Source organism: Petaurus breviceps, unplaced genomic scaffold (genome assembly GCF_028583685.1).
Source record: "Petaurus breviceps papuanus isolate PSGF00001 unplaced genomic scaffold, PetGlider_PUasm1.0 37, whole genome shotgun sequence".
In the NCBI taxonomy this organism is placed as follows: domain Eukaryota; kingdom Metazoa; phylum Chordata; class Mammalia; order Diprotodontia; family Petauridae; genus Petaurus; species Petaurus breviceps.
Window position 1 is genome coordinate 4,068,040 of NW_027186296.1, and position 21,895 is coordinate 4,089,934.

At 37.2% G+C, this 21,895-nt stretch overlaps 1 protein-coding gene across 4 annotated transcripts in view; it reads right to left on the bottom strand.

Moving 5' to 3' along the window:
- Positions 1-3,647: 3,647 nt before the first annotated feature.
- The window catches only part of FMN1 (formin 1), a 493,911-nt gene continuing 475,663 nt past the window's right edge, over positions 3,648-21,895 (bottom strand). For all 4 annotated transcript variants that reach the window (XM_069097659.1, XM_069097661.1, XM_069097662.1 and 1 more), the window contains 2 exons: positions 15,517-15,601; positions 3,648-13,407 (listed from right to left, as the gene is read on the bottom strand). In XM_069097659.1, coding sequence (XP_068953760.1) covers positions 13,363-13,407; positions 15,517-15,601 — 130 coding nt within the window. In that variant the 3' untranslated portion in view covers positions 3,648-13,362. The remainder of the gene's footprint in view (positions 13,408-15,516; positions 15,602-21,895) is intronic.

A 21,895-nucleotide genomic window follows, 5' to 3' on the forward strand; every position in this document is an offset into this window, starting at 1 on the left:
ACAACATTATCTAAAACAAGAACAAGGAACATATATAGAGTCCCATCACTCACTTTACAAGCAAAAACACAAGGTAGTAGGTACTTGAATATTTTCCTATGCCTCTCTTCTTGCTGTGTGTGAACTACACTGTGTTTGTGTCTGTGAACAGGATGGGAAGTCAGTAAAATACACATTAATCTTTTCATTTACCTCTCAGTCATGACCACACTTCAAACTGATAGTCTTGGCTCCTGGTCATGTGCTAAAAAAAATAATTTAAAAAATGCTTATCCCATAGGAATAGAACCCTGGCATCACAGGTTTTCTTCTTTTTTCTTTTAATATTTATGACATTATGGTAGTGTTGGCCTCTAAGGCACTCCTGCTCAGGATAGTAGTTGATGGGAAATCCTTTGAAGATCAAAGACAAAAGATGAGGAAAAAGAATTTGGGGATGCCCATTAATTATAAAACCCCCAAATTTATTGATTTTTTTCTATAATGTTGGATGGGATTGGGGTGGGGGTGGGGAAAGGTCTTGTCCAATATTAATGTGGCTATAAGTAGAGTTTAGTACTAATACTGTGTAGGTCAAGAGATAAGTATCAAAGAATATAAAACTGCTTGAGTGAGCTGTGTTCAATTTGACATCAGAGAAAGAATCTACATTTTGATATTGTAAATATCCAAATTAACTACAGTAGGATCTATTATGAAGGAAAATGCTATCTGCATCCACAAAAATAACTGATAAATACAAGTATGTATAGAATGATTTTACATATATATGTGTATTGCAAATACACACATATTTGTGTCTGATGGTAGCCATTTCTAGGGTGGAGGAGGGAAGAAAAAGGGAAAAAAGTTACATGATAACTTTAATATATATTTAAAAGGAATAGCAAGTTGTACATAATAGATTTGCCATTTTGTGTGCAATCACCTCTTTTTCTATTCTATGATATTATGGAAATGCTTATTTTATTTCTTAAATTCAGAATAAAGTATAACTATATATCTATATCTCACCTACCTGTCTCTCTATCTATCTGTCTATCTATCTATCTATCTACCTATCATCTTGAAGGGAGAATATAAAATTTAGACATAGGAAATGAACCAGAACATAACTGGATCCTAAAAGTAATTATTAATAAATTGATGTCACCTTGGCAGGAGGCCTCTAGTAGAATGTCTAAACAATCTTTCCTTTGCCATTTAATGTTCAACATTTTTATCAATGACTTGGATAAAGAAATAAATGACATGTTTTTCAGATTTTCAGATGACACAAAGAAAAAACATAATTAGATGACACTGTCAGGATCTGATGAGATCAGAAACAATTTAATCAATATTTCTGTTCTGGCAATGACATTGATGCATGGTGGGATGGCTAGAGGAGAACAGCTATAATGGAAAGGACCTCAAGATCCTGCCATATGTAATGAGTTGCAGGGCCAAGGGAGGTTTGGCCTGGAGAACAGAAGACATGATGGCTTTCTTCAAGTACTTGAAGGACTGCCATTTGGGAGAGGGATTAGAATTATTCTGCTAGGGGCAGCTAGATAGCACAGTGAATAGAGCATCAGCCTTGCAGTCAGGAGGACCTGAGTTCAAATCTGGCCTCAGATACTTGACACAATTACTAGCCGTGTGACTTTGGGCAAGTCACTTAACCCCAATTGCCCTCCAAAAAGAAAAAAAAAAGAAATATTCTGCTTGGCCCTAAAGGGAAGAAGTAAGAGCATTGGGAGGAAGTTGCAAAGATGCAGATTTAGACTTGATGAAATTCAGAGCTAACCCAAAGTGGAATGGGCTGCTTTTGGAGGAACTGGTTTTTCTCCTTACTAGAGGTCTTCAAGTAAAGGCTAGATGACTACATTTTGAATATGTTGTCATGGTGATTATTGTTCAGGTATATATGGACTAGGTGGGCTCTGAGTATCTTACAACTTAAAGAATTTATGGATCTCAGAATCATAGAGGAGTTGTATAAATGCATTTGGAGGGGGGAGAATATGGACATAATAAGTCTGCAAAACCATAATTTCATATTGGGAAATTATGATTCATATGGAAAATCATGATTCATCATTAAGATTTACTAAAGACAGAATAGGATTTCTTCAATGGTAATTAGGTATTAATTTATTAATAGGTTTAATTCATAATTAATTAATAATTTAATTAACAGGTTCCCTGATCTAAACTATAAACTTTTTCCTCTGCCTTCCTAATCTCATGGAAGGTTTATGCATCAGAGGGTGGTGCAGGACCATAAGAAAATGTATCTTTATAACTGAATCCACCCTTGCCTATTTTTGTCAGGTTGGAGGAAAAGTTGTAATTTGGCTGAACTACAGAGGAAATATTTGCACAATTTGTTAGACATTTCTTCTTGGACTTTGAGTGCCATGGAGATTTTCCTTCTGTCAAAAGATACTCAACAATCCATTTTCCCCAATAGCCATCTTGGTTCTTAGTTAGAGGTCACCATCATCATTAGGTTGCTGGAATCAGTATTATATGGTATCACTCTAGGATTCTGGTGTCCCAAATTTCAAACTATAAACTAAGTTTTCACTCTGCCTATACTAACATAATTGTGTATCTGGATAAAAAGGAAGACGCCTTAATTTGTTCAGAGGAAGATAGTGTGGTGGATCAAGAACAAGGCTAGTACTTAGGAGACCTAGGTTTCAGTCTCATCTTGTCCAATTTATGTAATTTCTTCATATGATCTTGGCCAATTTATGTAACTTCTCTGGTAATTTCCTCACCTGTAAAATAAAGGGGTTGGACTAAATGACTTATAAGCTATTTTTCAACTCCATGATTTCATCATTAAGATTTACTAAAGACAGAATAGGAATTCTTCAATGGTAATTAAGTATTAATTTATTGAGTATCTTTAAATACCATTGAATATCTTTTGCTACGCATCTTAGATCTGCCAAGTACACTTTTGTTGAATTTAAATATGGTTCCATTTATAGCTTGCTGCTCATAAAATTAACCTAATGAATGCTTTTATTGCAGAATTTGAACACAATTTTCTCCTTTTTGTTTTATGTCACAACATATACATTTCCTCCCATTCCTACATGCATGAACTTTTGAGTTTCCAACTCCTGTTTCTTATCTCAGGTCCACCATTTTATTATTCAGGACAGAGGTTGCCTCTAAGTCCAATTTTGGAAAAAATAAATGGTGGGGATCAGTTAGTGCTTAATTTTGACTGTAGCTACAAGTAGACCATTTGTGAGTGCTGAGTTAGAATATAGAAGGCAAAGATATAGATTTTTTTTAAAGCAATTGGGGTTAAGTGACTTGCTCAAGGTTATACAGCCAGTTATTTTGTGTGGGAGTAAAGTATCTGAGGCCAGAACCGATCCCAGGTGTCCTGACTTTGGGGCCAGCACTCTTACTCACTGAGCCACCTGGCCACCCCAAAGATATAGATTCTTAACAAAAAAAAATCTAAGATGGAAAGAAAAATGTAAATGATAAACTTTCTCAGATTCACTTAAGTAGTAGGAGGTTGTTCTAGTAATGAGCTTAAGACATAAATGAAAGAAGATAGGCAAGTCACAAGTTGCCCATATTTGTAAGCTACTATTTTAAATGAAAATAAAGAATGAATTTGTACTACACCTGGAACACATAAAACAACTTTTATTAAAATAACCTTAGGAAATTTACATCTCTAAGCCATAAATGTAGTTCTCTGCAAATTAAAAAAAATAGGTTCTATCTCTTAAAACAAATTGAAAGAGGGCTAAAACATTAATAGTATGAATAACACACAGGACAAATAATACCTACATTAGAGACAGAATTCTTTGAATAGACAATCTATATCTAACCAATATATTTTACATACAAAAATACACTTAATATGGTAAATAGCAGTGTCAAGGAAGAAAATATATATCTATATTTTCATTATATACAAGCCAACAATAGTTCCTTCACCCTTTCTTTTTAAAAATAAATACTTCATTTGGTTGCAAAGGATGTTTACAAATCCAACTCATAAGCATTTCTCAGCTTTTACAAAATTAAATGTGCAAATATAGATTAGAAATACATATATATTTAATATTTTAAAGGAAATGTACCTGAATCCAATTAGCTTATTAAGTTTTTAACTATTTAAGATCATGTAAGTTTGATTTTTCAAATAACTATTCCTCCTCTTAACCAAATTGTGCCATAACTTCTAAATAAAATTCATGTCTAAACCAAATGGAAAGCCAAGTAGGGCTGGAATAGGATAGGTTATATTAATCTCCCATTAAAATAAAGCAGATTTTTATTTTGTTTAATTTTTAAAGCCAGATAAAAAAAAATTGAACCAATAAAATCCCCCCCCCCCCCAATTTTTTTCCTGATTCTGTTGTGTGTTTGAAAGCAAAGATTAGTATAATCAGGTCTCTGGAAGTGTTGAGGCAAAATAAGCTTATAAGAGGTACAACAATCTAGATTGGCTAGGTCAATAACTATTATGTGGGTATCCTTCAAAATGAAAGGTGTTTTCAAGGAGGAGGAGGAGGAATGGTAACTGAAGGGATTGAAGCAGAGATGGAAGGGGAAAGTTATTTATAATAGGAAGAGAGATGGAAAGAGCTGAGGTCTAGAGAGATTGTAATGGTAAAGAAATAATAGCTATGGAGTACAAGGGAAAGGGCACTGGTGTGAGAAGTATCAAAAGGAAATTAGCAAAATGAACCAAACTGCCAATGACCAAAGGAGTCTTGGAAATTCAGTGCGATATGATCAGAAAAACTGGAACTGGATCAGTTAACATGTACCTTTAACTGACTCATCAAGTCAAACACAGGCCAGCTTCATTTTGGCACGTGCTATTTCAACACATTTCCAGGAAGTTATCAACACAAAGGACAACAGGTTATTCACGCACTCTTTGGTTCCCACCAAAGGCTTAGTGAGCTCTCACAGAGAAGTTTGCACATTACATCTCACTACAGAGATCTCACTGACCAGAGATCACATCTCACTCTTTGCAGAGAATGTACAAAAACCATTGGGCCACTAAAAGTTTATTGGTCTGAAAAAATCTGTTTGCTCTACCCAATTTTCCATATATTCCATCTCTTATCTCTTCCCATCCTCTTTCTACCATCTGCCATCCTCCAGTTCCAGCCAAGCAATGTAAGCATCTGGTCAGAACAAATACACTTGATTCCCTAGATGCAGGATCCTGTGAGAATGAAACATAGAAAGTACCTGGACATGAGAGGCTGAGTTTATGACAGATTTTCATGTTCACTTCCTAATTTCTCTTAGAACTATCACTGATTTCATTTAGGTCCCGGGCATGTAGGCCAGTGCTTATTTTCCTGGCTAAGGCATAGGCCCCTCTGAGTAAATTTGTCGACCCCCTGATTCCCATTTCCAGTTTGGTATTCATACTGAAACCTAATTCAAAAAAGAAAAATTGAACATTGTCTTTTTTTTTTCTTAGAAAATTCCTGGAAAAAAAATCTAACTAAGAAAACATTCTTCCCCTTACTATAAGCATATTTCAGACTGGTGGTTTAAAGGAGAAAGTCTTTTACTGAATACTTATCATGATTTTAAAATTAAGTTTCTATATAAGGGTCACATTATTTATGCCTTGGGAAACTGCTGACAGAATCATAATACCCCCAGGGAAGGTGGGGTCTTGCAACAATGTCATTCATTTTGTACTAGGTGGTAGAACTAAACCTATGTCACATTGGCCAAGTGAGGACAGTTCAAGAAAAATGCTTATCAAAAAGTTATAAGAAGTAGAAGTGGAGACCTTTGGTTTGGGCACATCATGTTCAGGAGGTGGCTATGTTTTGAAAAGAAAAAAAAGCAAGGTAACAACTCTGTATATGTCAGAAACAAAGGATAAATAATGAACTATTCATGTTTTCCCCAGATCAGTCTTAAATATAAAGATTTTGATTGAGTTTTTAGTCCCTCAATGGAAAGAGGAAGGTACACAGAAAACTCTGTTACTCTTTATTCTATAGCTCTTAATGAAAAGAAGATCAAATAGTGGAGAAGACACTATACATATCTGACCAATGTCTTTCCAGAGGCTTATATGTGAAGACTCACTCAGAGAGGTTCCGCTATGCCCAAGTATTTGTAGGAACCACTTTTTTGTTTTGGCAAGCTAAGCCTAGAAAATTAAAGAAGGCAGTTTAATAGATAAAAATGCTTATAGTCCATGAGATGTTAATAGAAGGAAAATTTCAGTGAGAACAGAGGAAAGTATATTGAACTTCACCAGGACTGTTGACAAACCACTATTCATACATTCCTGAAAATGTTTTCATGATCCCTAGCTTGATAGGCAAAGTATACACTACAATAATGTACTGGCAATGCATGCTCCAATCTTGAAGAAGTGCTTAGTCTACATTTAAGTATTCCCTTTCTTCAGGGTGACAGTCCCCCAATCTTTACATGAGTAGGATGATGGGAGTTATTTCTCATCATAGGTGATGGCCCACATGCAGACAAATATGTTAGTCTCATACTAAAGGCTGCCAAATTCCTTGTGGGCAAGCTAGCCAGAAACTATAGATTCACTGACATTTTGCTAGCACACTTGTATCGAGTTTCACACAATGCATAAAAAAATAGCCTACGGAAATATTTTGATCAGGCTAAGATCAAAGGACAGACAAGCATTCTTAGCATTTCGGAGAAGATAGGAAATAGGAAATTTTATGAGAAGGTGGTGTGGCAAGATAAATGAGCAGATTCATCTCTCACTTTGTCTAAGAATTGAAATCAATTCTGCTATCTTCCCCAGCACATTGAATGCAGAAAATATTTATTAACAAATTCTTCTAAGACAAAATGTGCAATTCAATCCTAAACTAGTTTATTCTTGGGACTGAAGTAGACTATAAAACACCAGAGTAAATTCTCTGAGAATATATTCTAGGGAATAAGAAGTAGGAGAAAAAAAAAGAATCTTTGAGGTAGGTCATCAAAGAGTCAGTCAAGCTAGTTATTTGTTATAGGTTCAGGAGTCAGTTAATGGAAGGACAAGGAGACACAGCTTGAGAGGAGTAGGAAGATAACAAAAGGGATAAGGTCTTAGAGAAGAAGTGAAGTGTGCGATTTTTCACTGTCTTCTCTATTAGTTACTGATCCTGCACTCTTGGAAAAAGAAAGCTTTCTCCCTGGTTTGGATGAGCATGAAACATCTCTGGTTAGCTTGATCTCACTTGAATTTCTATTGCTTTATTTTCATAAAAACTTTACAAATTCAGATCAAAGTGTTGATTAGAAGTCTTAAGCAAAAAAAAAAAAAAAGTAAGCCTACTAAATTGACTTCAAGTCTGACATACTTAGAACATTTTAATTTCGGTAACTACCAGTAAGGCGTTGATCTAAAGAATGTGAAATTTTGACTGCTTTTTGGGAGGAAAATAAAAATTGTGAACCAGGGATTTGGTGCCTCAGACAAGGTGTCAACAGCTGACAGGCTGAATAGAAATATCATTTGTGCCATTGCCCAATAACATGAAGACCCTGCCTCCCTGTCACTCAGAGTGATTGTGCCTGGAATCAATTGCCAGTGGAATTGCAAATGTGACATTGATATAAAAGGATGATCAAATATTTATTGGTTCCTACTTTTGAAGGTGCATTTTCCTCATGTGTAATTCTTGGCCAATGTCGAGGGAGGTTTCTTAGTAGATGGAATTATTTCTCCATGTTGCTTGAAAGTGTAAACCTATCCAACAACAACTTTGGTTACTTTGCATTTTGAAAAGACTCACACTGGCCATGTGTGTTGAACTCCAGATCAGTTTGACCATATGGGACTTATTTCACATGCATATCAACCCCAGGGGCTCTTTGGGATAAGATAGGGGCAAGTTTCTTATTATGACAAAGAAGTAAAGGGAATAAAATCAGTTCTGTTTCTTACAATCACTGCCTCATCCCACTCTCTTACTAAATCAAAGTTTCTAAAAGGTCGACTGACTGATATTTGAAGCATGGTCATTGGACTTTATAATAAGTGTGAGGTCCGTGTCCTCTGTATATTCCACACTTTTATAAGCTACTCCCGAGTAGCCAAGTTAGGATATAGGCTAATTAAAAAATCAAAATGTAGACATTACCTAAGGAAGGAATTCTATTTTTGCATAACAAAGGCTCTAGCACCAAATTCAGTGCTAAATAATCACTAATTGTTGTTAACATTCCATTAAAGGTAGAGTCAAGCCTGGAAATGCTGAAAATGAAAACAAAAGGCTTATCACAAACCAACATAACAGAGAAGAGGACATAAAAAAAATAAACACTTCTCTATTTGGATGAATGATCATGAAATTAACCAGCATTTATGACACATACCAAAACTTACAATGACTTCAGGGACACATCTTGCTCTTTCCTTATTCTCTTGCCAATGTCACATTTTGACATTAGTCCAATAGCACGAACTTACACTTGACCTCCCTGTCCATCAGGATGGGTTAGAAGTAAATCTGAAGTCCAACAAATTTAAGACAAAGTTCAGGGCTTGATTTTGAGATTTTTCTTTGGAATGCTGAATGGTATCAATTTAAAAAGAATTTGTTCTACCTCTCTGTCTTGGGATCATAGCATTTTGGAATAGAGAGGATATCTAAGTAATTCAACTCTCTTGTCTTGATAACTGAGAAAGTGAAGTCTAGGAAGGTTGTTTTGTCCAATGTCATATAGCAATTAATGGCAGAGCAAGGTCTCAGAGTCAGATTTTTTAAACACCAAGTCCAAGGCTTTTTGCATCATTATATGTTGTTTTGCCTTGTACATAGACTTTTCAAATGGAACTGGCTTTCACCATCCTAAGCATTTCATCTTTGGATTATAAACAGCTCATATTTGCTTATGTGGATGGTTTGAACAGGGGTTGGGGACTACTCTGCTCAGACTCATCAGGTAATCACAACTGTTTAAATTCATAACTTATACAAGACTTAAACATGACTTACAATTGAGTTTTTCTTTCTACCCAATGTTTATGATTAAGGGTTGATGATGGGTACAAATGCCGTGGAATAACCAAGTCCTTTGGTGTCCTTCCTTTATTCCAAGCAGAATCCTGGAGTTTGTCCTATCTTTGTATGGCCTAAGATTTACACTTTCTTTCTGCTGTATACTTTTATATTATAAACCATCAAGGTTGGGAAAAATAGTAGGAGAAAACAAGTAACGGAAACATCTAGAGAAGCAATAACAAAATTAAGTTGAAAGCTGCCTGAGAACAGGATGCAAAATCTATGTTGAGATTTGTAAATCATATGCAAACCATTATTCAAGTACACTTGTAGTTCTCCTATTTCATCTACAACTGGTCCTTATAAAAATAACAGTGACCATTTCATCAAAATAAACAAAGTTCTAAAGTCATCCACAGCCCTCCTGTATATCAAATTTTTCTCCTAATAAGTGCATTTTCCCCAGTTTCCTCAGTAGTAGGCTACGAGATCTTAATATAAAAGCGGTTAAGCTAGAAATGATCTTAAAGATCACCTAGACCAACCCCAGACACTGCAATAATTTCTGTATTTTTACTGAAAAAAACATAAATGCTCATTCTCTTTGCTAACTCTGAGATAGAATCCATTTCAGTTGGAAATATGCAAGACATAATAGCACCAGAGGGTTTCCCTCTGTTTTTCCTAGATTTCACATTTCCTTGCCTTGGGTGCCCTAGCAGGTTGCTATGGGTCTCTGAAGGCACTTCCTATAAACAGGGCTCAGTTGCTTAAAAGGCACCTTCTTGTGGCATGAGATGATTGTCATAATTGACCATTTTCTCCCCATGTTTTGTCATCAGGTATTGAGATGCTAGGCTGTGATATGCCACCTAGTACTCATATTTTCATTCTTGTTTTCCCACACTTTGCTTTTCCTTATTCCTTTTCAACTTGGGTTAGAAGTCTGTATGTAAGAGAGAAACCACCCTCTAATATTCTTCATAATATGATGCAGGTAATTCTGTGCCCTGCTATAGCTTTCTTGCCATTGTACCTGGATAGGCAGTAACATATGTAAGCATCATATACATGCCCAGCAATCAATGCTTATTGCAATTGTTTTTTTGTTTGTTTGTTTTTTGTAAGAATTTGCACTTCAGGAAACATGCAGGCTCAGGATTTATGGCACCAAGAAATTGGCTACAAGGATATTAGCATGCTCCTTAGGTAATGGGGGCATGCTCAGAAGCTGTTATCTTGTGGGTACCAAGTAGATGGTCACATTTGACCCTTTGATCTAGTTGCTGGGTCTGGTTAATCAGGTGGTGGTAGTTATTACCAACTTGCCCTTTCTACTGAGTTGAGGGAGAGTTGGATACCATGAACCCAGTTCCTTGCCCACTTCATATGGAGCTGTAATATTTCTATTTTTGAGGGATAGAAGATATGCTGCTGTTAGTAACTCCTCCCTTTAGAAGTATATGGACATTTCCACTGAAGAGTGGGTAGGGAATTCAAGTGTGAGAGCCCCCTCCTCTTTGGAAATGTCTAGTGTTCTGGATGAGTTTCCCCTTGTTTTTCCTTATTTGGGGGTAGCCAAACACACACATACACAAACATATCCATCAGACATGGATTTGGTTGTTACTATACCCAGCTGTCACAATGATCTATGCTTCTAAATCTTTGATCATAAATTCATCTGTTGATCTCTGGGCTTTGGGCAACTCAGAAGTAGCTCTATGCCACAGAAATCTTAGGAACCTTACCACGCCTCCTCCTCTCCGGTCTGTTATATTAGGGTGTTGGGGTGTGCTCTTTTACAAGGTCTTCACTGGCCAGACCTGCTTTCAGTCTTTTGCATAATTAGCTGCTGACATTTGCAGACTAACTATGAATTAGGGATTCAGCCTGTGCTTCTTGGGAGGAATAGAAAGGACTCCAGGGGCCACTTTTCAATGGTGAATATACTGCCAGACTCTGAAAAGGTAGTAGAGACAATGCAACAGTGGTACGAAGCAGTAATATGATGTGCTAAATTTGACTCGAGGTGACCAAGCCATCAGGTTTTATCAGTGGCAGCAGGAGGAAGGCAAAAGTCTCTCACTCCTTTTTTTCCTTTTACTACCAATTTCTGTTGTTTCAACCAAGACAAAGGTAGGATTACCAGTAACTTGGGCTGCATTTGCCTAACTCTCTGTTCAGCTACTTGCTTATTCTCCATCTTCAGTCTTTAGCTGGTTGAGATGCTTTTTGGGGGAATATGACAATCCTAATTGCCTTAAAGGATTTGTTCCTGTCAACATCCTACTTCTTGGTCTGGGGCATCCCTCCAGCAATAGCAGATTAAGTCCAACTGTGTAGTGATTTCCCTTCTGCAATCCCCAATCATCAAATAAAAATTTACACTGATCTGGGCTGAATAGTGCTAAGCTGCTTTCCTTGGGGAAAATGGACACTCTTCTTCCACATATAAATGCCAGGAAGAACTCCCAACAGTCCTGGATGGCCATTATTTTTAATTCACTACCACCAAATTTATTAGTTGATAAATTCCCAGAGACCTAATTACGTGAGTGAGACAGAATAGGAAACATAAGAACCCAGTGATAGAAGGTTCTTTAACTAGGAAGTCAAATGAGTCCTTCATAGTTCTGCATAGACTCTCCACTTTGATTGCCCTAGCACTTTTTTGGGGGGTACAAAAAGCTAATCATTTTCCTTTTTTTTTTTTTTTTGGCAGTTTAAAGAAAACAATTAGCACCTGTGTGAATATCCTTCTTATGCTTTTATTTGACCTTCGTGATGCATTTTAAAAAACTTATTAGAGATAAAAACTGTGTTAAGGATGAGGTGGATTTTTTAGTTAGAAGTTTCTATTTGTAGCAATTCCTGAAAACACAATGAAGAGAGATGCAGGGACCTGAAAAGGAGGAATGATCTGGGAGCCTGAGGAGAAGGGTGATGGCTGACATCAGAGGCAATAGGAATGGAAAAGGCACTCTCGGGGTATTTCTTGCTTCCAGATGGTCCTCTACTGATCAGCAGAGGAAGCTTTACTACATTCCCAGAAACATCTCCTTACTTTTCTCCCTGTCCTATGCTTTCTACCTGAGAACCAAAGGGCAAACAAGGTGGGGTAAGGGGAGTCAGGTAAGGGAAAGGGTCCAAGATGTATATTCCCTGGGCTCACAATTGTATCATCATGGCTCATGTCCCAGGAGCTACTCTTAGTTTCTCAGGTTCATAAAACAAAACAAAATGAAACTACCTGCTCAAGAGTAGCCTACTTGAAGCTCATCCATTTTTTTCTTTTGTATGTGAAGGTTTTTCCCTATGAACTCATTTATTTCTACACCGAGGACCTATATCTGCCACAAAAACCACTTGTTAGTGAGAAAGTTTTCATATCTGACTGTGATGTCTTTGGATACAGGAGTAAGAAGGAACCCAGGGATCTCTAGAGGTTCCCTAACTAACCTGTTCTGGCAGCAAAATCTCACCTGGGGACCAGACCTCTGATGTCAGGTTGTTCTGTGGCATCACTAATCAAATGCCACTCTGAAATGTAAAATGTACTTGCCACTTTTTCTCTTCTGGACAAGCAATGACTTTGATCTTCAGGACATTCTCTGTTTGTTTTTGTTTTTTGTCTTCTGGGAGTTGAGTATGCATGCTTCCTGCATACCTAGGCCCAGAAGGAAGAACACCAAACAGTCATCACACTAAAACAAGGGAATCAACTTAATGCAGGGCAGCTACCTGGAGTCATTAGACATTCTTCCAGGAGAATGGAGTTTATGGCTACTTCTTCCCCTTCCCATCGGTGTGCAACCTTTTAACATGGGATATTTACAGAGTCTTGGGTCTCTAAAAATAGTTGTAGTAAAATAATAAAATATAGGGTATATTTATGTATAGAAATCTTCAACTCTTCCAAGAAGGATGCATAGTCTTTACAATATGATTGAAGTAGGGCCAACCATCAAAGCAGCAGGGAGTGAAGACCAAGGCTTATAAAAGATCTTATGGGGCAGGTGTGTTGATAACAGCTCCCTCCTTCATCTGTTGCAACATGTATATCAAGCTCTAGTCAATAAGCCTTGAATAGACACAGTGCATCCATCAGTCACTTAGCAGAGGGCATCCCTTTGGATTTCCCCAACATTTAGTTACCAGAATTTTTTCTAATGTTCCTGTAAACAGCTTCTCATTGTTCCTCTGGCTTCTTGAGGGTCTTCCTCTGCAAAGACCTGGAGAGTTTTCCTTGGATAATCTCAGGAAAAGTAGAGCAAAGCGTCCTACCAAGTGCTCTCCAGGGCACCATGTAAAGCATCATGCAAGGTTATCAAGTCCCACTGTCATCCTTTTCACATGTCTCCTTTCAGTTGGTGGTCACACTGGCTTCCTTCTGACGCAGTCTTTCTTTCTGTTGTTTAAGAAAAAATGAGTTTATTATCATTCCTTTCTTTAATTTTTCCATCTGTTCTCAAATTACAACAAGCATGTGGTCTAGAAGGCTGTGTTGAATTGTCTGAAACATGCCAAAGAGATGAGTGTTTCTCTATCACTCTCTATCCTACTGTCCTGTCATCATCCTTACCCCTTACCCAGTCCACTAACTAATTAAAAAAAATTTTTTAAAGCTTATTGCAAAATCAATTCCATGAAACTCCAGGTCTCAGAGCAAGTTCTAAAGGATAGCAGGCTACTCTTTGTTCCCCTTACATCTTTCAGGACCTGGCTAAAGTGCATTACCCAAGGACTTCATAGAAAGAAGTAGTGATTTTTCATTCATGGGAATATGAGAAATTACTCTTGCCAGGTTGAAAATGTCTACAGAAGACCGATAGTAAATTTTCTTTCACTGGTTTGAACTGTTGCTGCCAATATTTACTCTCCATTAATTCTCTCCCCCCCCGCCCCTTTAGGTGGATGGTACATATAGTTTTGTTAAGTTTACATAAATAGAAGTGTACACAGAACAGAAACATGAACACACTTTCTGTAGATTTAATATAGAAATATGTTGAACATGTTAAGCTGGTAAGTGTTGCTTGCAGGACAAGAAACATTTAACATTCTGGGACAGAAATGTCTAAAAGGCCAACAGGCACTGGTATGGAAAGATGAGAGAGGCAGTTCCCTGAGAAATGGACAATAATTGGGGCCCCCAAAAGATTTCCCTGCCATCTATGAGATCATAGTATCAAGGTACATAGATTGAGAGCTAGAAGGGAGTTGAAGGGCCAGCTAAGCCAAGTTCTACATTTTAATGATGAGGAAACTGAAGGCCAGAGTTTAAGTAACTTGCTCAAGGTCACACAGGTGGTTAGTATAACAACTGAGATTAAAACTTAGATCCCCTGACTCTAAATTGAGTCAACTTACAAAAAAATACCCATCTAAATTTATCATCTTTTTTACTTATATACTTATATAAGGAATTATCTTATAGGCTTCTTTATATTTCCCATACAAAAAAAAGTTATGCTTTCTAATTGGAATCTGGCTAATTGAGGTCAATTTATAATTATAACAATGCAAAACCCCACATAGTTTCCCCTCTAACAAAATAGAAGATCCCACCTTCTCAATAAAGATGGGATGCCTTAGTAGGATGAAATTTTTCTGGGAGAATGACATATGCAAGATGGAAATGGAAGAGACCAAAAGCAATAGTTGTTTGGGGCATGAACCCACAATCTAGAAATCTGACAGTCAAGTGTAATTCCCAGTCACGTAGGCATGTGAGATAAAGAAACATAGCTCAGACGGTTCATGTACTCATTCTGTCATCAACCAGTAGAAGCAGGTTCTTTGGGTCATGGTTTCTGTGTTTGTTATTAACCTCAAATAGCATACATTAAGATCCTACATACAAACAGTACCAAACTTCACAAGGTTATCATAAGACACAGTTAAACAAAATGATGGTAAAGCCTTTAATTTAAAAAAAACTCATCATTTAAAAAAATTTCTTCTATTTCCTAGTGAAGATGGTCAGTTAAATGTTTTTTGCATTATACGCATCTATCTACCACTTCATTGGGGTTGAAATTCAATGTGGCCCTTTCCATGTTAATTTTGACCCATTTTTAATGAGGCAACATAAGCCAGGAGAAACAGTACTGGTCTGGGAACCAGAAGGCCTGGGTTTTAGCCTTGGTTTTGACACCCTTTTTCTTGACTTAGCAAGATTGCTTAAATTTCCTGCATCTCAATTTCCTCATCTGCTTGCCCTTTTCTGTGGTGTGAACAAATGAGACTTCAAATATGAAGGTGTTTGGGATATTTCAGAAGTATGATATTATTGAAATATAAAATATTATGACTGTTCCCATGATCTACTGAGAAAAAGGTGTGAGAATTCTAAGGAGAACAGGTTGGGCTTATTGGTAATGGTACCCATTTTAATTAACGAAAAGGAAAAGAAGGCAAATTTTAAAGTTTCATTTTTTTTTTTTACCTCACATTTACTTTTTTTTCCCCCAGTATTAAGAAAGTATTGGTTACACCGAATAAAACATCTTATTACCAGACTGGCCGTGGGATTGATTTTCTTTGTTTCCACTTTCTTCTCTGCTGTTAACTTGTTGACTGTTTCCTGGGCCATTTTCAGTCTGAAATGAAGAGAAACGATGAATAGAAGGAGGGACAAAAAAAGAGTACAGAAAGCTATATTAAGCAGAAACAGAAGAACTCATTTTGAACAATTTTTTCTCCATTATCCAATCAGTTTCTTGGGAGTTTGGAAATGTTGGAATCATTTCCAAATGATTAGCAATGTTAAAATTCAAGGTGGATAATTAGATTTTAAAGTTCAGCACTCTCCTCCCACATTTCCTAACTGATTAGTTGATGTTTTATCAAAACCAGAATTCCTTATCAAATTCCTTCATTGGAAGGTTGTAGGTCATCTGTGACCTCTAAGGACCTTTCCAATTTTAAGCTTCTATGTCTCTGAATATGTGGTAGGTTCCTATTAACTGAATATCATATATAGTTTCTTTAACCCTCAGTATGCATTTTGCATGGTTAATTGGATTCTGCTTCTTTTCCTGCTTATCAGAGACAATTCTGAAAATTGAAACTCTGGGGAAATTTTTAGAAACTAGAAAATTTCAAACATGCCTAAAAAATTAAACAACCCACAAACTTAAAAAAAAATATACCCTTTTCCTTCATGGGCTTAAATAAGGGAAATCCACATTCTTTACTAGTTGCTCAATATAAATCATCACTTGCCTGAGGCAAGTGGCTATTTGCAAGGCTAATTTAATACATTCAAAATACACATCAAAATCAATCTTTCTGTCTACAGTTGGGAGTTAATGATAATGAATTGAAACCCTACCTTGGTTATATGAAGAGTGGGTGTGGGAGTGAATAAAATGAGAGAAAGAGAGAGACAGACAGACAGACAGACAGACAGACTGAGAGACAGAGACAGAGTCAGACTTGCACATAAGCAGATATTTATAAGACAACCAGAAAAAAATCTGCCAAGTTGACTAGAAAACTGGGCATCTCTTGACATCAGCACAGATTTAGGCATGATTAGATGGTAACAGAACTTGAAATTCCCTACTTACTAAACTTTTCCATTTGCAGAAATAATTATGCCAATTCCCACTCAAGAAGAGAGTGTATTAAGATTAAGCCTAGTTTAAACCACTTCTGAAACACTGAATACTGAGGAATTTGTAGATTATCAGTGTAGTACACTCCACCTAAAGCAGCTCTTTTAGGGGCTATTAGCATTTCTTTTAAAAGAGACCTGAGTTCAAATTCTATTTGTGACACTTAATAGTTGTTTGACTGGAAGTAAGTCACTTAACTATTCTCTTTCTTCATTTATAAAATAGGAATAATATCTGTAGTACTTAGCTGAGAGGCTGGTTATGAGGATCAAATGATGTTCTTTAAACAAAGTACATTGCAAACCTCATTTAACTATATAAATGTAAGTTACTAGTATTATTATTGATGGTAAATCATGTAAGTTGCTGCACTACCTTGTTCTTTATGTAGAGACTATGTATGAAAGAGAGAAATGTGGAATATGGCTGGAATGATAAGTTAGTGGCAGACTGAAAAGCACTGTCTTAAGTTCTATGTTAGATGCAGTCTTCCTCTCATGGAGAGCATAGAGTAGTGGCCAGGTTTTCTTCTTCCTTCTCCAAGAGGACCATGACTTCAGGAAAGAGATGTCATAACTTGCAAGTGAATTGGATTTAAGTGAGACAGGGCTGTGCAAAGACACCAGCTTCACTCTCTTCTTCAGAGCCACCTGGGTGCAGTGGCAAGATATAGATCAGGACAACTAAAGATAGCCCTGGATGCAGTAGGAAACCTTGACTTTTCTAAGCTAAGGTCCTTCCCAGGTCTCAGTGGGATTGAAGCAACACCCATTCAGTGATTAAGGTAAGAAACGAGGCAAAGAATGATCTCTTTTACCTACACAAAATAAATTAATATGGTAGGGGAAGACCCTCAGAGTTTCAGGACAAAACAGAAACAATTGCTATTTATACTTACTCATGAGGTTTGGGCTGGGACCTATTGTTGGTCCATCAATGAGATCCAGAGTAATTTGGGTTTAAGGCTTGGTTCTTAAAGAAGAAATCTAGCCTGTAAACCGCAAGATATCTTGGGGGGGGGGGTCAAGTTTAGCAATCAAATTTATTCCTCTGGGCGGAGCACTCGTGTGTAAGGGTATGTGGACAGGGGGAGAGGAGGAGGAAAGGAAGGAGGGAAGGAGAGAGAGAAAGAAGGAGGGAAGGAGGGAGAGAAGGAAGGAGGGAAGGAAGAAAGGAAGGTGGGAAGGAAGGAAGGAAGGAAGGAAGGAAGGAAAGAAGGAAGGAAGGAAGGAAGGAAGGAAGGAAGGAAGGAAGGAAGGAAGGAAGGAAGGAAGGAAGGAAAGAAGGAAGGAAGGAAGGAAGGAAGGAAGGAACAAATGAATGAACTGGCCAGTTGTGAAACTGGCTGCAATTCCCACCTGGCTAGTTCCTTCGTTCGTTCATTCTTTCTTTCCTTCCTTCCTTCCCTCCCTCCCTCCCTCCCTCCTCTCCCTCTGCCCACATAGGGAATCAGTAGTGAAGTGGCATAAACATGAAGAAAAGAATGAACTGATTTCATCAGCACAGGCAACTTCTAGTGTAGGAACTAAATTAAGCACAGTATTAGGTATAATGTGAAAGTGTTAGAAGAAAGACATTGATCATATGACTATAAAATCTTTATGAGAATTACATTGGAACTGCTGAGGATATATCCTTTATGAAAACAAGAAAAAAGAATAAGCAGATTTTTTTTTCAGGAGGAGAGAATTTTAAGATCTCACTGGGTTTATAACTTAAATGTTCATAAGAAAGCATTTGACTCTACTGAGTATAGACTTTACAGGCTCTACTCAGACAAAGTGTCTCAGCACCACGTGTCAAAATCATACAAGACTTTGTTACAGAAATGATCACAGAGATTATTTTGCTGGATAGCCTGTTAGATGCTTACATCAAGTAAGTTTTTCAAAGGGAGCTATATGTTAGCAAACAGCATTTTGGCCTGTGTCACAGAACATAAGAGGCAGCTTAGTACAGTGGAGTGAACTGAGTACTGAGTTTGGAGTCAGGAAGATCTGGGTTTAATTTCTGCCTCAGACACTTACTGTGTGATCCTGGGCAAGTCACTTAACCTCTCTGGGCCTCAGTTTCTTCATCTATAAAATAAAGGGGTAGGATTCAATGACCTCAGCAGTTCCTCCCAATTCTAAATCTATAATCCTACGATCCTGTGTCTTGTTTAAAGTTTGAAAGGGTTTCTTTTCTTTTCTTACTAACAGTCAGATTCTGCTCTTATTCATAAATGATATTATCCTAATTTCATTGAGAATGGAGGGGAAGGAAGGGAACAAGCTTTTGTCAAACACCTACTTTGTGCCAGACACTGTGCTAAATGCGTTACAAATATTATCTCATTTGATCCTCATAACAACTGTGGGAGGTGTGTTATTATACTGTTTTTATAGTTGAAGAAACTGAGGTTCAGAGAGGTTAAGTGATTGACCCCGGACATAAAGCTAGTAAGTGTCTGAGGTCACATTTGAACTCAGGTCTTCTTAACTCCAGGCTAAATGTTCTATTAATTATGTCACTTAGTTGCCACTGAGCACTAAATGACTCCAAAAACACCTAGATGAATCCAGTCATATGACAGATACTGGTCTAGCCATTCACATAGGAAAAACAAACTGGATTAAAAATGAATTTATGACATGCATCTAGATGGAGAGCCTGTCAAACTAATTGTCTAGTGTATACATTTTATACTATTACTGTAAAGAGACAATGAATTGAGTCCAGAATTTAATCACATGGAGAGATTTGGCCTACATGGTGTGAAATAAGGTATAAGAAAACCAGGAAGGTAGGGAAAGTCTGTCAAACAGATGATTTTCCACAGAAGTCTTATTTTTCCATATAAATGAGAAATACTACCTCACCTCCCAGATGTCAGTTTCCCTCTTAATTCCCTGTTGACAGGGAATTAGATCTCTATTCTTGAATGTGTTGGGGGAGGGGAGGGAGAAACCATACCTGAAGGTCCTATACTAAATCAATGCTGGCATAGCCTTTTCATGACTTATGATCACTCCAATTTTCTGAGGGCTTTCCAGTTAGGAAATGATGTCAGATTACTCCAAACCAGATTTATATATCAGAGACTAAGCAAAATCCCTAGACGTGGGCAGATGGATTCGTTATTCTTTTGTCATTGAACGCATCATTAGTTCATGTTCTATGAGAAAGCAAAGATTGAATATGTGGAGATGTATATGGGAAAAAGGTGGGAAATCAGTTTTTGTTTATATTTGACTAATCAGTTAAAAGTTAAATGAGGTATTTTATATCTATGTGAAGAAAGGGATGCAGGGACAGGACAATTTGGGATGCCCGGGTTCACAATCTATCTAAAAAATCATTAGGATTAGAACAGTAAATGTACTTATGGCCTTATAGAACTTCTAATGTAGTTCCCTGGATATTGATGGGATTAATTCTCTGGGAAGAATGACTGCCAACAGAGTGCTTCTCCCAAAGGAGTCATTCAGGGACAATTGGGAGTTAACAATATGTTAAAAAGATAAGGTCTCTTGAAACTACACAGTTTGAAACTGACAGTTGGAGTCCTAGAACAATAGAGAACAGTACATAGTGTGAACTCTAGCAAAATGCTAATGAGAGAGAATCAATCCATGACTCTTCAACCACTCCCCACTCTTGTTAATTCCTAGAAAATAACCTGGCATAATAGCATAGTCTCTGCCAACCAGAAAGCGACCTTAGGGTCAGGTCTATGAAAGTCATAAGCCAAAAGAAGAAATAGGAAAATAAGTAAAATGTTAGAGTTCCACTTTCCCTTCTCACACAAGGGTACTAATTATTTAATATTTCCCTATGATTTATTTTATTTATAGTCTTGCCTGGAATTTATCATGCCCTTCTTTCTTGTCTCTTTCCTATAGTTTCCCTCTCTCCCCACGCTGATATCTTTTACTCCTAAAATTTCTAGAATAGGAATAAAATAGAGACAGTGTGGCAGTGAGACCGGAGTCAGAGGCGGTTGTTGTTTAGTGGCTTTTCAGTCATGTCTGAATCTTTGTGACCCCTTTGAGGATTTTCTTGGCAAAGATACTGGAGTAGTTTGCCATTTCCTTTTCCAGCCCATTTTAAAGAGGAGGAAACTGAGACGGAGTTAAGTGACTTACAGTAAGTATCTGAGGTTGAATTTGAACTCAAGTCTTCCTAACTCCAGGGCCAGCACTCTAACCACTGTGACACCTAGCTCCCCCAGAATCAGGGGACTCTGAGCTCACATCCCAGTTCTGATACTTATTACCAATGTAACCTTAAGCAAATAAATCACTTAACCTTGTAAGCCTCAGTTTCCTCATCTGTAAAATGAGAGAATTGGACAAGATGACCTCAGAAGTTCCTTCTAGCTCTACATGTATGATTCTAACAATCGTAAACTCTTATCAGTTGTTGTTTGTCCATCATTCTTGAAGAGGATCAATGCTGTTAGGAAGGTGCTATCTTGACTTGCAAGTGAATTGAATTTAAGGGAGGCAAGGCTGATAAGCCCAAACTCATTCTGATACTAAAACTGAGTTTTCATAGATGCAGCAATTGTTTGAGCTTGAAGGAAGTTTTGACACCACCTAGCCCAATCTTTTCATTTTACATTGGAGGAAACTGAAGTCCGGAAAAGTAAAAATGACTTGTCCAACGTTGCTCAGCAAAACATTGGCCGGGATTGTATCAGAAATAAAGTCACGTCATTCTCAGTTCAGAGCTCCTTTTGCTATAGCACACTTTTTTTTTTGGTTGCATTTATTTGAACATTTCTTCTAATGCTAATAATACTTTACTTTATCAATAGGAATAAATGTAATCTAGGGTAACATTCTGCTCACTGAATTGTTATTTGATAATGACATTACCTGTTTTGGATCATGCAGACAATACCAAACAAATGATCTTAGGAATTCAGAAGTAAGTTTTAGGTTTGGACTGGGATAAGAAAACTAAAATGACATGAAAGGCCAATGCAGACCAGGGTGACTTTGATACATTAATCACTGTGTAACCATATATACGTCATCATCCAAGATATTAAAAGTTAATGGCTTTGGGAACTTTGGTGGACAAAGGCACAGAAAAGGGAAGCAATTATAGGGAAGACAGCTTAGAAATGAAAGTTGTTAAATGCATGAAATATGACCAGCTGTAACATGAATCTGTTTAAAGGACAACCTAATATCACTCACCACTGTAAGAAAGAGGTCAAAATAGTATAAGGGAATTGATGAGGCAGATTCCATGAGCCAACATGAACAGCAATGAGTCTTTAAA